A 16,647-nucleotide genomic window follows, 5' to 3' on the forward strand; every position below is an offset into this window, starting at 1 on the left:
GCTAGGATGACAGCTGAGGAGTCACCCTCTGATATTAAAGCATCCATGGCCATACTGCGGTCCTATGGTTGTTGGTTTATAAGTTACGACAGAAAGAAATTTAGACCAAACTTCACGTTCACGAAGTCATTCAACGTGTTAAGGCGAACTTTCTTGGGTGAGTCGTGAGTGTTAGAAGACTTGCATTATCTTTTCTTCTCCTCCACCTTTACGATATTATGTTTTTGGTCAGGCTTAACTATAACATCGATCCTTCATGGTCTGTCTTCATTTTGGAAAAATTGACAATTATAAAAATTAGAATAATAATACTCTTTATATTCATTTATCACATCACTAAAAAACAAAAAAAAAAAAACCAAAAAATAAAAGTCCATCCGTGTTAGGCGAACTTAAAATGACTTTTCGTCCTTTTCCCCATGCCTTGTTGACCTTCTCTCTGGCAGGGGCATAGAAGGGATAATGAAGTGGCTTGACTTCCTTTCGTTGACTGGCGTCAACAATGCTTGCCCTGTAAACACTCGTGTCCAGGTTCCATTGATCTCGTTAATGACAGACATTTTCCAAGAAAAATAAGAAAATTGGAAAAGAAACTCTTGCTAATAAAAAAAAATTGGCCATGCCTTCTTTCAATACCTCCATGATCCCAGTAATTCTTTCCTTGCTTAGCTTCCTTAGCCTCACCAGTGCACAAGTCCCACATTACCGCTACCATTTCTGCTCAAATGAAAGCACTTTCACCCCCAACAGCACCTACCAGTTTAACCTGAACTACCTGCTCTCTTCCCTTTCCTCCAATGCCACGCGTGAAAGTGGTTTCTACAACGCCATTGCCGGCCAAAGCCCCGCAACCACAATTTACGGCCTCTTCCTCTGCCGTGGTGACCTCACCACCAATGCCTGCCAAGACTGTGTGGCAACTGCAACCAGAGAGATTGTTCAGCCGTACTGTCCCGTAGGAAAAGTGGCCGTGATATGGTATGACGAATGCATGCTACGCTACTCAAACCGGTCATTCTTTTCCACCATGGAGGAAGAGCCCAGCTATTTACTGTGGAATTTGAGGAATATAACAGAGCAAGACCGCTTCAATAAGCTGGTGGAAGCCACGTTGAATGACTCGGTGCCCCAGGCCGCAAATGATCCATCTGGTGTTAAAAAGTTTGCTACCAAAGAAGTCAGTTTTACAGAATCCAATACACTATACAGCCTTGTCCAGTGCACCCCTGACATATCCAGCTCTGATTGCAATATGTGTCTTCGAGGAGCCATGACAAACCTACCGAAGTGTTGTGATGTAAAGCAAGTGAGTAGAGGGGGTAGAGTTCTGTATCCAAGTTGTAATCTTCGGTACGAAACTTACCCGTTTTACCAGATACAATCCGAATCCGCCCCCACACCGTCACTGACACCAACACCAATGCTTCTTCCTCCAGCACCAGGTTGGGTCACGAGACAAAAAGGTAAAGTAAAAACTTAATGGCTACTTTCATACCATGATAATAGCAAATACAATGGCATGCTCCGTAGGATAAATCAGGGACAGGATAGCTGATGAAAATCAAAGTGAAAACTTTCTTTTCTTTTCTCTTTAGTAGAAAAAAAAATGATGAAATAGATTATATTCTCCTTATGCTCACGGTCTGAGATTTTGAGACAGTAGAGGATAATAGGTACAATAAACCATGATAAGGAGGTAGCCTTACAATCCTTCGCCATGTCAGTGGTTTTGGGTACGCATTCCATACGGTAGAATATTGGAGTGAAAATCACCTAGCCAAAAGAAAAACAGGAGAAAAATTAGATCAACCTGATGTATTGATCTCAGCAAGTGGAAACAATTTTGACTATTTATGGTTTGGGGAAAGTTTATTCGCTAACCTGTGATTTAGAAAATGATGTTTACCCAAACAAGATCCATCCGGAAACCCAGGTGTATAGTTTACTTCACCCTTCCAGTTATTTAATTATATTTAAGTTCTATGTACTTGGCCTTTAGGTACTCTCAACTTCATAATATGTGATGGAATTTGTTCACAATTTTTATTGTGCGTCTGTGTGTGTGGGGTTTCTGCAGGAAAAAGTTCTTCAATAAAAACTATCACCATCGTTGCCTCAATTGCTGTCTCTCTTGTGCTATGCACTATGATCTACTACTTGCTAAGACGAAGAGCAAGAAAGAAGTACAATGCTCTACCGGCTGAAAATGGTAAAGAAATATTTGATTGAATTTTATATAATGCCAAACCATAAACAGGTATGGTAACGACTGTAACTATGATATTCCTCAGCATGTCTATAATTAAAAATAACTTAACACAACAAAACAAAACAGCTAATAACAACAATATCCAACAGCACATATATCTTTGTTCTCCAAATAAAACCATCACATAACATCAAATTAACCAAAATGTCTGAATAAAAAAACCTCATAAAATCAAATACCACAATATTAATTACAAACCAACTTTTTTTAATTTCCTCGTGAATGTTTACTTTATGATTCTCAACTTCTGAATTCTCTAACTAGAAAGATCCTGACCATTGTATTATTTGAAATATATTAAAGAGATTTGATGTGTCATCTTTTTTTTTTTTTTGATAAGTATTTGATGTGTCATCTTAGCCACTAGAAAAAGTTAATCTAGCTGTGAGATTGAGTATTTTAGGACTAACCTATTTTTTCTTTCATCTCCAAAAACAATTCATTATAACAACTTAGAAGCAGGAAATACAACAAGAAGTAAAATAATACAGTACTTACATGAACAACAAAATATCATATCAGGTAACCAAATATGCTTTTCAACCATAAACATAACAAGGTAATAAAATTCCCTTTTAACTTTATTCATTATCAATCATGGAAATATTTCTGCATATAGGTTACAATCAATAAACTTATTCATCATTGCCAACATCATAAAACATCAACTTCAGGCCTTGGCATATTCTCATGGTCTTTTTTTGAATTAGGAATCCCAATGTAAAGGATTTTCTATCCTCATAAGTATTTTTGTTGGTTTTGTGTATATTTTTGGGTTGTATGATGATGGATGAATGAATGTTCAGAAAATTATAGATGGAATGTTTTTGATGTTTATGGAAATATACCGAGTAAAGTTATATTGAAAAGATATGAACAGTTTGAGATGCTCAATCTCCAAGATTACAACCAATTCCACAAATATTCTTAGCTACTTTCTCACTGCCGATTGCAAAGAATATTATAGAGCCCATTCTGTTGCAACGGCCATCAAGATGGATCAGCTAATCTACTACAGCCAAAACGCAAACAACAACAAATAAAACGCAAAAAATAAAGGGAATACAAAACGCAATCCCATAACACATTAAACGCAGAAATTAAAGATAGTTGAAGACAGCTGGCTTCTCAATTCTTCCACTCCTACACGCGTATCTTGGAAAACGCGCTTTACCTGAATTTCGCCTGAATTCCTGCCATTGAGTAACACACCCATGCCCACGGTCCATCACTCACGTTTCAAGACTTTGTCTCTCTTGACTGGTCTTCCTCCGTAGCCAAACATTCAGCCTTCCTCCGTCAAAGTCCTTAACACCCAATTTCATTTTCAAACTATCAATTTGGATATTTGACATCTCTTCGAAACTTAATTTCACCTCAATCCAAAACCCTAGTTTCCCATTTTTATCAAATTTATCATATCCAACCTAAATTAAATATTCAAGCAAGCAATTTAATCCTCTAATAACACAATGGAACTATCAATTTGAAACAATTAACTCCAAGAACCGAAATCCTTTCTTTTCATGCATAAACAACCCTAATATTAAAATTTCTCAAATTTATCATCACCCAACACAATGTGGATGATCTAACACATGATTCTGACATCTATTAGCATAAACGAACCATCAACTCCGATAAATTAAAGCCGAATCATCAAAAGCCTAACATTTGACCTTTTAGAACCCTAAGTTCAAAGACTTTCAAATTTCACAACAAACTAATACATATTTCCTTAAATTGACACCACAAAATGAAAGAATAGATCAGTTTTTTGTACCTCCACATAATCAATTGAAGAAAAACATGCAATTTGGATCTTGTTGGATCACGGGTCGCCACTGGTTTGGTCAGAAATTTAAGTTTTTGGGTCGAAAGACGATGGCTTCAAGGCTAGAGAAGGCGGACCAAGGTCTTGGATTGAATCGGGCAAAGATCCAAACAATTTTGCGAGATTTGGCCAAGGAAAGTTCAAATCTCGCTCCTCTTTGGCGGCAACGGGGAGGGAGAGGGGCAACAACAGCTCATTCCCCGCCCCTCTCTCTCTCTTTCCCTCCCTCTCTTTCCTTCTTTGCCAGGAATACGCAGGGGTTTTCACATGGGCTCACAGTGCTGCGTCCCACGTTTTCTTTTTCTAAAATAAACAAAAACTTTGTGACAATTGCAATGTTGTCCCTCCATTTCTCTTAATCTCAAATGTAGCCCTTATTATCTTTAATTATCAATCAATTCATGAATAAAATATGAGAAGAAAGTTTAGAGGTTTTTTGGGGGAGTTTGATAGAAAAGTACAAAGAGAAGAAAGTTTGGGGTTTTTACAGTAATGTTTTAGTTTTCTCATGCCTGCAAATTGTTCTTGTGGTGTACTCCTTACGTTTATACCATTCCTATGCATGGCAGCCAGCACAATTACAACCATAGAATCCTTGAAATTTGATTTGGCTACAATAGAAGCTGCCACACACAAATTCTCAGATGACAACAAGCTGGGTGGAGGTGGATTTGGTGAGGTTTACCAGGTATGGAATTAGTATTTATTGTTTATCGTGGTTTTATTTTCTTCATAAAAAATCAATATGTGCGCTTGCACCGATCAGCTCTCTAGAGTTTAAATAGCTAGTGGCTTAAAACTCCTTATAATAAGTAAAATTGACAAATCACTCTCTAACCCGAACTTTGGTTTGAAATTTTTGACGGAAACCGTCACAGTGCTACATCAACACCAATAATAATGTGATAAGTGTCTCCTCAAACTACCATTCAATACCAAAAATAGGAAAAAAGTATACATATCCCTCTCTAACTACCATCTAATTGTCAATGTTACCCTTAAACTATCAAAAGAATGTTAATATCCCCTCATGGCCTACAAAAAAACAAAAAATGACCATAAGAAGTTGTCAATAAGACAAGAATATCTTTCTAAATTTGAAAAATAAAACTAAAAATAATGAAAAAAAATAAATAAAATAAATAAATAAAAATGAAAAAATAAATTAATTAATTGTTTTAAAAAATAAATTTAGTGCACGGTTGGACCACCCCTATATTGGCCAAATGGGGTGGCCGAACTACCTCAATCACCTCTTGAATTTCTTTTTTCATATATATATATATATATATATATATATATATATATATATATATATATATATTCTTTTTATAGTTTGTATTATATTGGACATATGTTGTATTATTATTAGTGCTATCGTATCACTCTGACCGTTTAAGTTAAAATTTCAAACCGAAGTTTGGGGTAGGCCAGGAGCGGTCTATTATTTTTGCTTGCCACAATTTAACTTTTAAGCCACTTTGAAATCCCTAAATAGCTAATTGCAAATCGATGTAACCACATAGATTGGTTTTTGCATTTTTCGCTTTATCATTATTTTTTCAAGAGAATATATAGTACTCATGTAAGTATAATGAATTTAATGCATGCAAAATCTCAAAAATTCAAAATTCAGAAGCTTCAAATTTATATATAAAGTAAACTGTTCTAACTCCGGGTTGAAATATCTTCTTAGGGTATGTTACCCAACGGACAAAAAATAGCTGTGAAGAGGCTCAGGCTCTCAATGAATTCAAAACAAATTCCAGACTCGATGGAATTTAAGAATGAGGTTATTTTGGCAGCCAAACTTCAACATCGAAACCTCGTGAGATTATTGGGATTTTGCTTGGAAGCAGAGGAAAAGATACTCGTCTATGAATTTGTGCCCAACAAAAGCCTTGATTATTTTCTATTTGGTCAGTCCTTTCTAAACATATGTCCATTTCCTTGTTTATCATATGAAATGCTTGGATCCTATTTGCAGCTCAATTTTTAGTCAACTTTTATCATCTCTTCTCTATCTTCAACCATCTAATTCCGATTAATTTATTCTAAGTGGATATTGGATTTTGATGAATGTGTAGACTCTGAAAAGCAACGACTATTAGATTGGTCAAAACGACACAAGATTATTGAAGGAATTGCTCGAGGAATCCTTTATCTCCATGAAGATTCACAGCTTAGAGTTATACATCGTGATCTAAAAGCTAGCAACATACTTTTAGACGAGAACATGAATCCAAAAATTTCAGATTTTGGCGTGGCAAAGATTTTTGGAGTTGATCAAACCGAAGGAAATACTAGTACAATTGTTGGGACGTAGTAAGTGCTGACTATATAATATCTATATTTATGTGACTAAAATCTAAGAAAAATGTTATTTATGATTAATGATTTTATTAATTTGTTCATACTAAAAATCTAATCCTAGGAAAAGAAGGAAAAATAAATGTTATTCTAACATGAAGAAATTAACATCTTGTCATGATGGATATAATTCTAAGGTTTCATAGTTGTTTAGTGACATCGTTGATCAGTTGATAATGTTGGGTTGCAGTGGTTACATTTCTCCAGAATATGCATTACATGGCCAATTCTCTGTGAAGTCCGATGTATACAGTTTTGGTGTCCTAATACTAGAGATTTTAAGTGGCAACAACATCTCTTCTTTCTATCAATCAGACACTGCTACAGACCTGTTGACCCATGTGAGTATGAAAAACGTACATATTATGAATTTTTTTTTTTTTTTTTTTTTTTTTTTTTTTTTTTTTTTTGAGTATTACAGTTTATCTTCTCAAAGTAGAACATCATTTTCACTTACATCTCTAAAATACAATTAACTGCAAATAGGACTTACAACTACCAAAATAGTTTGAGTTGCCAAATTTGGATGGAAAATGTTTGTGTCTAATGCATTTTTGGATGACTAATTTCCTATTATTTTGTATAGAAACACAGCGTATTCGTAACACCCTCTGGGATATTTATAATATTTACAATATCTACGTGATGCTAATGCTACCCTCTTTACTGAAAACTAGTTGCTTAGCCACCCCCATCTGAACATTTAGGTAGTCGTGCGGCAACTCCCATTTGTTTTGATGGTGCTATGAGTGGCTACGCAAGTACTCCTTTACTTTCGTTATTTATTTATTTATTTTTTAAAAAATATCCTCGTTATAAGACAAAACATGTGTACAGTAGTAACGCAAAAACAACTTTTGCATTCGTGAATGCTAGTCACGTGTGACGTTTGCCATCTGAACTAACAAAGTATTGCTAGAAGTTACTCTTTTGTTATTTTTGTATCCCTCGAAGAATGATGTAACTTTTAAAATCACAATTAAGCTTGTTATTGATTACTATTGAATTTTGATCAATTGTTGATTTTAAAAGCCACATCAGTTTTGGAGGGACACAAGAATCACTCTTAGTTAATTCAAGAATTACTCCAACTAACATCTAATCTGACACAAATAGTTTAAAAGTACATATAATACAACCTAGATAATAGTTCTAGAGTATAATTTACCATCCTTTTCTTTTGTAACATCACCTCCAAGTGCAACATACAGAAGGGTGACACTAAAAGAATATTGATCAATCGATGCAGGCTTGGAAACATTGGAGCAGTGGAACATCCTTGAAGTTCTTGGATCCAAGTTTGAGAGATTCTTACTTAACAAATGAAGTCATCCGCTGTATCCATATTGGCTTGCTATGTGTTCAGGAAAATCCAGCCGACAGACCCACAATGGCATCAATAAATCTCATGCTCAACAGTGAGACTATTACTTTGTCATCACCTCAAAAGCCAGCGTTTTTCCGTCACGGAGGAACAGAGCCAAACATGCCATAAAGGAGCAGGAGTCAGCTCAAGCTACAAGCAATTAGTCAATGCCATTGTTTGCCAATGAAGCATCGAAAATGTCAGTAGCCAGGGATTCTTAAAAATTAGGTATCCCTTTTATTTGTCATGAAACTCGAACACTACGTTCCATTTAACCGTTCTTTTATTAACTTGTCATGAAATAGAGTTACCAGAGACAAGAAAGAAAAATAATGGGGAAAATACGCCCCAATGCATTTTTCACGATCGAGCTTGGTTGTTTGATATCTCACACGTACAATTCATTGATATTGGCCAATTATGAGAATCACAGGATCTGTCCTCGTACACAACTCTTTGAGAAGGAGTGAGAGATCAGAGAGATCTAGATGCACACAAACTATTTTGTTATATTTTAAGCAAGATGTGCATATATACATGTATATTTTGTCTTCCACTTATACATATGGTTTAAGCACTATTTTAATTCTCTTAATTATTTTCTGTAGAGAGAGAGAGAGAGAGAGAGAGAGAGATGCTTGATCATTTAAAAATACTTTTAGTGACAAATTAGTAAATTAACTCAGAACAATTAGATCCAAATAATAGGGGGAATGGAGATTTTATAGTTTAGGAGATGATTGCATAAGGAAGCTAGAGAATATATATATATAGCAAATAATATAGTGTTTTCATCTTTTTTAATTCCCGTGTTTCACGATTACGTGTCATTCTCTTATTAGATGGTGGCACAAAGAATGTGGTTTGTGCGACGTCCTATATATAAAAGTTATTATTTCCTCTCCAACGGAACCTGCTCCTTATGTTGGGATATTCACATATAATAAAATCACAAATCAAATAGTAATAGCTAGCCCAAGTCATGAATGATCGATTGATATAATATTTCTCAGGCTCAAATTTATTTGTTAAGCTTCTAGGTTAATCTAGTGTCCCAACAAGTGTATTAAAGTTTCAGTTAAACAACTTTTCAAGCGTAGGTGTAGTCCATCCATGACTTTACTACTCTATTCCTTATTTTTTTCAACTCCACCTTATTCCTCTTTTAATGCGGACATAGAAAACAAAGGTTTTTTTTTGGTTCGGCCATCAAAATCATTTTGAACAAAAATAAAAAAAATAAAAAAAAAATAAAAAATGATAAGCATGATATATATTTTCAATAGTTTTGTAATTTTCTAAATTAAAAAGAAAAATATCCTTAAAAGGACATAAATTTCCTACAAACTGGTTTGTAGGAAATTTCCTACAACTCACGTATAAAAATAACATGTGTCCTTTAAGCATGTGAGAAGCATATATTATTAAAATAACATGTGCTTCTCACATGTGTCAAGATATACAAAAAACATGTGGGTTGTAAGAAATTTCCTACAAACCGATTTGTAGGAAATTTTTCCGTTTGTTATATTCTAAAAGGAAGCCGCTGTTAAGAATTATTATGAGAAAAAATAAATTCTCTGAAAATATTATTTGTATTTTCCTTTATTTATTTATATGAATTGAAGATACAGTTTTTTCAATAGAAGAACAAGGAAACAGCATTAAATGTCCATATACTGAACCTCCCAAAGGAAGAGCAACATGTACAATATTGCATGAGATTTTACAAAAAAAACACTGCAACAGCTCGATCATCAAAATGGGCATGCATATATATGGATGGCTTCCTTCAATGTTATAATTGATCCTTGTGTTTTACCACTTAATTTATATATCAATAAGCTCCTTAAATTTTCAGAAGTAGTGATAAATTTGATTCACAGATTATCGTCTTTATTAAAATAATCATTCCATCTATCTATCACTAGAAAAAGATAATAAAATTTTGCGCAGTGTACAAGAAGGCACTTAAGAGTTACAAAACGTTCTAAATTTATCATAAATATGTATTAGCATATTTTTTTTATTAAAAAAGAAAAAATCACAATGCGAGAATTTTTGAGTTTGAGCTATGAATTGATTCTAGTAACAATATTTTCGACGATTTCTCCCTTTCCCCTTTCTGATATTGAATAGAAAAGAAAGAAAAGAAAAGAAAAGAAAAAAAAAACAATATTGTCAACGCTCCCCCTAGCCTCTCCCCTTGTTTAGCCCTCCCCTTTGTATTAATGGATAGGAAAAAAAAAAATCAACGAAAATCTTCAGCTTGCTTCCTTAAAATTAATGCGACATCGAATATTATTTTATAAGATCCTTTACTAAATTAGTTCCGAATCTTGGAATAAAATTCTCCAAGAAATGATTTGTGTAGGAAAAGCATATATTGAGTACCACACCGGAGCTAGATAGAGTTCAGTCATTTTATTTCTGTATGATATTGTTGACTGCCACCGCACTGTGATAATGCGGTTAAGAATACCTACAAATTAAGACAAACTAAACATGGGTGATTTATCGAAAAAAGTTGAAGGAAACACTTTAATGTTTAAGTCAGTAAAATAAATTTTGAGTGGGTAAGTAGCATGAGGATTAGAAGGGAATAGAGTGCCTATACCTAATAGTACTAGGTTTTGTGGCTTTCTTTATAGGATTATTATAAGTTACGCAAGTAAATCTGATAGTCTAAATTATTCTTGTATACTTTCTTATCATGCATGGCTGTTGGTACTTAGGGAAACCATCGATTTAATTTGTTGGACTCTTCGGGAGTACTGTCGGCCAATCGGCTCCTTTAGGGGCTGTGCATCCGCGGCTGACGTTTCATCATTCAATGAAACTTGGAGGGGTTCCATATTGATGCAATGCTTGGTGTTTCCTAAGCAGGCGGACCTATATATATGAGCCTGAGGACTAGTTATTCCTCTCACCGTTGATTGCCTTCAATTCTCCTTATTATACGCAAGCTATCTATAATACTTGACGTGGAGCGCTAATTGCAAATCGCATGACCAGTTAAGCAGGGGGTGTGTCAAATCTTGGACGGTTGACTAGCCATAACGAAAGAATCAAAGTGGAGGTAAACTGATCCGGACTAATCAGACGGTGATTGTAATGTAAAGAAAAACACGTAACTTTCCCATTTACTCTATTCCTTATTTTTTTCAACTATCCGGCAACTGGAATCTTTTCCACCTTATTCCTCTTTTAATGCGGACATAGAAAAAAAAAAATACAAAATTGGTCCGGCCATCAAAATCATTTTAAAGAGAGAAAAAAAATTATAAGCATGATATTAACAATAGTTTTGTTTTCCTAAATTAAAACTGAAAAAATATTCTTCAACAGCAGTTTGCTATACTCTACGTATCACAAAAAGAAAAAGAAAAAGTTAATTGGTTATATTCTTAAAGGAAATTTAAGAAACAGCTTTTTAATATAAGAGCAAGCTAGGAAACAGGATTAATGTTCATATATATATTGAACCTCCCAAAGAAGAGCAACATTGCATGAGATTTTACAGACCACATTGCAAGAGATTGATTATCAAAATGGGCATGCCTTCCTTCGATGTCTCCATGACTCTTGTGGTTTTGACCTTGCTCTGCCTGAGCAGAGAAGCTACCGCAACTGAGTATATATACCATTTCTGTTCAGACAAAACCACTTTCACTCCCAACAGCACCTTCCAGTCCAATCTAGATCATCTCCTCTCTTCCCTTTCCTCCAACGCCGGACATGAAGATGGTTTCTACAACACCACCGTAGGACAAAACGCTTCCGACACTGTCTACGGCCTCTTCCTCTGCCGTGGCGATCTCACTTTCCAAGACTGCCAAAAGTGCGTGGGCACTGCCGCCCAGGATCTGATTCAGCAGTACTGCCGCTTAGGAAAAGAGGCCGTGATCTGGTACGAGGAGTGCATGTTACACTACTCAGACCAATATTTCTTCTCCAAGATGAACACACAGCCTGGTGTTCACGTTCCGAGTAAACACAATATTTCTGATCCAGATCACTTTAACCAATTACTAATGGCAACGACGAAAGGCTTGGTAAGCCAGGTTGCAAATGCGGGAATTGGTGCCAAAAAGTTCGCAACAAAAGAAGCAAAGTTTACCGGGTCTCAAATACTTTACACCCTCGAGGAGTGCACGCCTGACATATCTAGCTCTGATTGCAATAAGTGTATACAGAAAGGGATAACCTTAATGCAGCAATGTTGCAGTGGAATACAAGGGGCAAGGGTTTTTTTTCCTAGCTGTAGAATTAGGTACGAAATCTACCAGTTTTACCAGATGCCAGCAATTCTTCCTCCGCCTCCAGGTTCGTCAAAGGGAATTCGTTTTAATTAGTAGCTCTTTCTCACGTACAACTGAATCATAATTTCACTCATGTTTGTTATACATGCACTGTCTTAGCATGTCAATTTTGATCATTTTATTGATTATGCACATTTTTGTGTACATTTTCTGTTACAACTTTTTCTCTGTATCGTTAATATTATATGAAAATTGCATATACAAGAGACGTATAAAAGATCGATACGTAATAGTAGTACATGATCATATACAGTACTGTGAAGATACCTAATTAGTATGTGTAATGCATCACTAAAATAAAGATCAGGATATCTGAATTTTTTTATTTTTTTTTGACAAAATATCTTGAATCAAGCTGTCAAATAACGGTAACATTAATCTAGAAATTAATTGTACAAAGCGAAGGTCAAAACAATGATGCAAGAAAAGTTCATAAACAATTTTGAGTTTGAATTTAGTAAAACATGAATCTAGAAATTAAGATCGAGGAGAAGCATCATCATGTGGAGAAGAAATATTGGTCTGAGTAGTGTAACCCATTAGCTTAAGGTTTTGACACAACTAGTTAATTAAGATTGTCCATTATCTAGTTTCAATCGCAAAATTATCGTTATTATTATTTGGAAATTAAAGCATCATTAATTATAGATCATGCATCCTTTATCTTATCAATGAAAGCGAATATTGTTTATGCAGGGAAAAGATCAAACTTATTGCTCGCAATTATTCCAATTGTTGCTCTGATTTCTGTCTCTGCGGTGCTCTTCATTATAATCTACTACTTCCTTTGTAGGAGAGCCAAAAAAGAGTACAATGCTATGCATAAAGAAAATGGTACACAATAAATAATTTGATCTCATACATTTTTAATTATATCTCCTTGTACGTACGTACGTGTTACACATGTAATTATTTACCTCTATTGTTTTGTTCTACTGGTACTACAACTGTAGGGTCCGTCCAATTTGATTTTGCTACAATTGAATTGCTACCACCGCCAAGTTCTCAGAAGATAACAAGCTAGCTAGTTGCAGGTGGATTTGGTGAGGTTTATAACGTAAAAGGATAAGTTTAGCGTTTTTTTTTTTTTTTTTTTTGCGAGGATTCTATTCGATCATCTAAGTTTAGCTGATTTAACTGAAGGTTATGAATATGATGCTGGGTTTTCATGAATTCTAAGGTGGGAATTGTACTAATTATTCAAAATACATTCTCAGGGGTACACTCCCTAATGCACAGGAAGTAGCTGTGAAAAGTCTATCAAAAAAGTCTTGGACAAGGTAAAGGATCGAGAATTTAAAAACGAGAAATCTTGTAAGGCTATTACCTATTGGGTTGAAAGAACATTTCCAAGAAAAATCTTGTAAGAACATTTCCAAGGCTTTATATTTGGTTCTTAATAAATAAAGTTTAGTAAATATTCTTGTAACAAAGCATTATTATTTGTTTTTTGAACAAATATATTCTTATTCAAATTTCAAAAGATCCAAATTAAGATAAAATATGGGTAGAAAGTTCCTTACATATAATGCCATAGATACTGGGAGGAATGACTTTCAACCATAATAAATTTATGCCATGAGTGGCAACTTCTCAAGCTAGACCATGAGCTACTGAATTGGTGTCCCTCTTAACATGTAGTACAACATTATGTGAACGCAACAAACACAATTCTTGTTTGATACTCTCCACGAAAAGGCCAATTAAACCTGCTCAAATTGGGTCTCTCCGAATTGATCTCTTGAATAATTTGCAAAGCATCTCCTTCTAAAATAATATCAAAAAAACCGATATCCTTGCTAAAAATCACAGCATGTAAAGCCGCCACTACTTCTACAACTATGGGTTCCAAAACAATTCTTTGGATGGTGCTCCTGGTTGCCAAGATAAAACCTTTACTATCTCGTGTCACAAAACCAATGCCTCTGCGTCCATGTTTTTTGTTTACAGCCGCATCCCAGTTTACTTTGACCTTATCTAGGGGTGGCGGTTGCCAAAAGGTTGGAGGTGTGGCATTAATAAGGACTTGCTCGTTTTGCTCAAGTGCATTGAATCGCTTGAAGTCTTCAATCTTGATCAAAGCCTCCTTGAAAACCTGGTTAGAATGTGTAAATTCTCCTTCGTGCACTATAGAGTTCCTACGAAACCATATCCACCGTGCAACCTCTATCAAGAGTTCAAGCTATTCCAGACTGCAACGCCCCATCATTTCTTCAAACCATTGGGTAAAATTTACTCCTATGTTGCACCCCTTTTGGAATTTCATGGGTCCACAGCCCCATACATCTTGAGCCGAAGGACAGGACCACAATATATGCAACACTAATTTTGTTTCCCTCTCACAAATAGGACATAACATATCATGGACTACCTGTTTGCGAAATAAGGTCTCCTTGGTGGGGAGAATGTCATGGCAACCTTTCTACAAAAATATCTTCCAGTATTGGGTACTTTGAACTGCCATAATGCCTTCCATATTGCATCATTCTTGCTTGAGGATGAACCCTCCCCTTTGCTAATCGTCTGGAGCTCCTTTTCCATGTAGTAGACACTACAAACCGAGAAAATACCATTTGAGGTGCATCTCTATACCAAAAGGTATTTGGGTTGCAGTGGGCACAAAGATATATTTTATATGACCCAAGCCTCCTCCTCTTGAAAAACCTCAGCAAGCATTGAAAGATTTCACTCCTTCGTGTCTGGGTGTATGAGCTCATGTACTTTCTTGTCATCCCTTGAGGTCCTCCAAGGAGACTATACAGAGAAAAAAAGTGGAGTTGGAAAGCCATCTATCCCCTCAGACTTTAGTGTTGCTACTAGTACCAACTCTCCACACTAGCCCATTTTGGAGCACAGGTTGGCCTACTAAAATGCTTCTCCAACATAAAGAAGGTCGTCTTACCATTGATGCCTCCAGGATAGAGGCATTGGGATAATATTTTGCTTGAATAATGCTAGCTGCTAGAGAGTTTTCACCTTGCCTTTTGAATTGCTCTTGAGAGAGTTTTTTTGTGCTCCATTTTCATCTTCTTCGTACTCAATCTTACAGTAAAAGGGTTGTTCATTTGATCTTTGCGTAATAACTAATTCTAATGACATAATATTGTCTGCTTTTAACTCACTCAACCATGTAATTTCAAAGAAATTATTTAATGAGTTTATTATGATTAAGTAAAAATAAGTTGGGTCAGTGTGGTAAAATAATATAAGATAGTTTTATTTTATTTTATGAGCTTGTATGACTTGTAAATGGTAGCCCAAGAGAGAATAAAAGTTTTGTTTGGCCCAAACATAAATTACCATTGTAGCCCACTCCACTCTTACATTCACTTAAGCTAGAGGGGCATTTTTATCATTCCAACTAAAACACAAGCCACTTGTGGTCCATCCTTTCTTTTCTCCATTTCGCATGCCCAAAACACTCATTCTCTCAACTCCCACATCTTCTCTCTTCCTCTTCATATGGAGTAAGGTTTGGGCATGGGTCTTGTTCCAAATTGAAGTTTCCATCATTTTTGAGCTTTGGGTAACGTTTATCATTGTTAGAACTACCAATCTACCAATTATGTTGAGGTAACTTATTAATTTCTAATTTTTTTCTAAGTTAAGCCAATTTTTAGGTGTTAGACTAAATTCCTAAAATTAGCTTGAGCCTTTTGTGTATAGTGAATTCCTATTCATTATTTAAGCCATGGGTTATTGAATTAAAGGATTAAAACTTCAATTTTGTTAATTGTTGAATTATGGGCACAAACCCTAAATTTCATAGTTTGAGTTAAATTTTGGAATTTTAGGTGTTTAAACATTAGGTTATTAAGGGTGGGTTAAATGCATTTAGACTGTTAATTAATACTCTATGGGTTCCATGGATAATGAGTATTTATGGGGTTAGGCCCTAATGCTAATAAGTAGTATAAATTAAAGATTTTTAATTGTAAACCTTTTTTTTTTTTTTTTTTGAGGAAAGATCATATCTGATCATATTATAGAATCAAAAAGGATTACATAAGCTCTTCATGAACTAGAGGCTGTAAGAAAGGTGGGCACACCTCCTTCCAGACCACTTCATGATGAATCTCCAAAGCATGCTTAGCCAAACAATGAGCCACTAAATTGGCTTCCCTCCTTGTAAAGTTCACCAACCATTCTGAGTGCTGCATTAACTTTTCCTGCATACCACCCACCAAATTTCCACAAGACCTCCAGCATTCTTCATGGGAATTAATAGCATTTACCACATTTAGGGAGTCCCCCTCGAAAACAGCTTTGTGCACACCAAGATCCCCACAGAACATAAATGCACGCCAAGCTGCCATAGCCTCAGCCACTTCAGGGTCGCGAATGAAAGGCATAGTAGTAACCAAAGCTGCATAGAATTCCCCTGTACCAGCACGAGCTATTATCCCCACTCCCATCCGCTTACCTGTATGATCCAGTGAAGCATCCCAATTGAACTTAATGCTACCCATTGGAGGTTTACTCCATC

General features: G+C 35.4%; 3 protein-coding genes and 1 long non-coding RNA gene across 5 annotated transcripts; 2 read left to right on the plus strand and 2 right to left on the minus strand.

Annotated features, from left to right (window-relative positions):
• Nucleotides 1-297: 297 nt before the first annotated feature.
• LOC133869408 (uncharacterized) lies at nucleotides 298-4,370 on the minus strand. Of its 2 annotated transcripts, XR_009900434.1 has the most exons (4): nucleotides 4,053-4,370; nucleotides 3,444-3,576; nucleotides 637-1,773; nucleotides 298-511 (listed from the first exon to the last, which is right to left on the minus strand). It is a non-coding gene; the product is annotated as an uncharacterized LOC133869408 (long non-coding RNA). The 2 variants fall into 2 exon arrangements; XR_009900433.1 differs by having other exon boundaries at nucleotides 298-1,773.
• LOC133869399 (cysteine-rich receptor-like protein kinase 25) lies at nucleotides 620-8,091 on the plus strand. The gene is made up of 7 exons (XM_062306388.1): nucleotides 620-1,463; nucleotides 2,078-2,209; nucleotides 4,673-4,791; nucleotides 5,800-6,022; nucleotides 6,191-6,428; nucleotides 6,664-6,814; nucleotides 7,723-8,091. Exons 1-7 carry the CDS (start codon nucleotides 620-622, stop codon nucleotides 7,966-7,968), a joined length of 1,953 nt encoding a protein of 650 aa, XP_062162372.1. The 3' UTR covers nucleotides 7,969-8,091.
• A 3,228-nt stretch (nucleotides 8,092-11,319) lies between these two features.
• On the plus strand, nucleotides 11,320-13,579 carry LOC133869402 (putative cysteine-rich receptor-like protein kinase 9). The gene is made up of 4 exons (XM_062306395.1): nucleotides 11,320-12,165; nucleotides 12,858-12,995; nucleotides 13,115-13,218; nucleotides 13,379-13,579. The coding sequence occupies exons 1-3, from the start codon at nucleotides 11,349-11,351 to the stop codon at nucleotides 13,183-13,185; spliced, it is 1,026 nt and encodes a 341-aa protein (XP_062162379.1). The 5' UTR covers nucleotides 11,320-11,348; the 3' UTR covers nucleotides 13,186-13,218; nucleotides 13,379-13,579.
• A 230-nt stretch (nucleotides 13,580-13,809) lies between these two features.
• On the minus strand, nucleotides 13,810-14,702 carry LOC133868828 (uncharacterized). Its single transcript, XM_062305847.1, has 2 exons — nucleotides 14,533-14,702; nucleotides 13,810-14,299 (listed from the first exon to the last, which is right to left on the minus strand). The coding sequence occupies exons 1-2, from the start codon at nucleotides 14,700-14,702 to the stop codon at nucleotides 13,810-13,812; spliced, it is 660 nt and encodes a 219-aa protein (XP_062161831.1).
• Nucleotides 14,703-16,647: the final 1,945 nt, after the last annotated feature.

Source organism: Alnus glutinosa, chromosome 5 (genome assembly GCF_958979055.1).
Source record: "Alnus glutinosa chromosome 5, dhAlnGlut1.1, whole genome shotgun sequence".
NCBI classification, from domain to species: domain Eukaryota; kingdom Viridiplantae; phylum Streptophyta; class Magnoliopsida; order Fagales; family Betulaceae; genus Alnus; species Alnus glutinosa.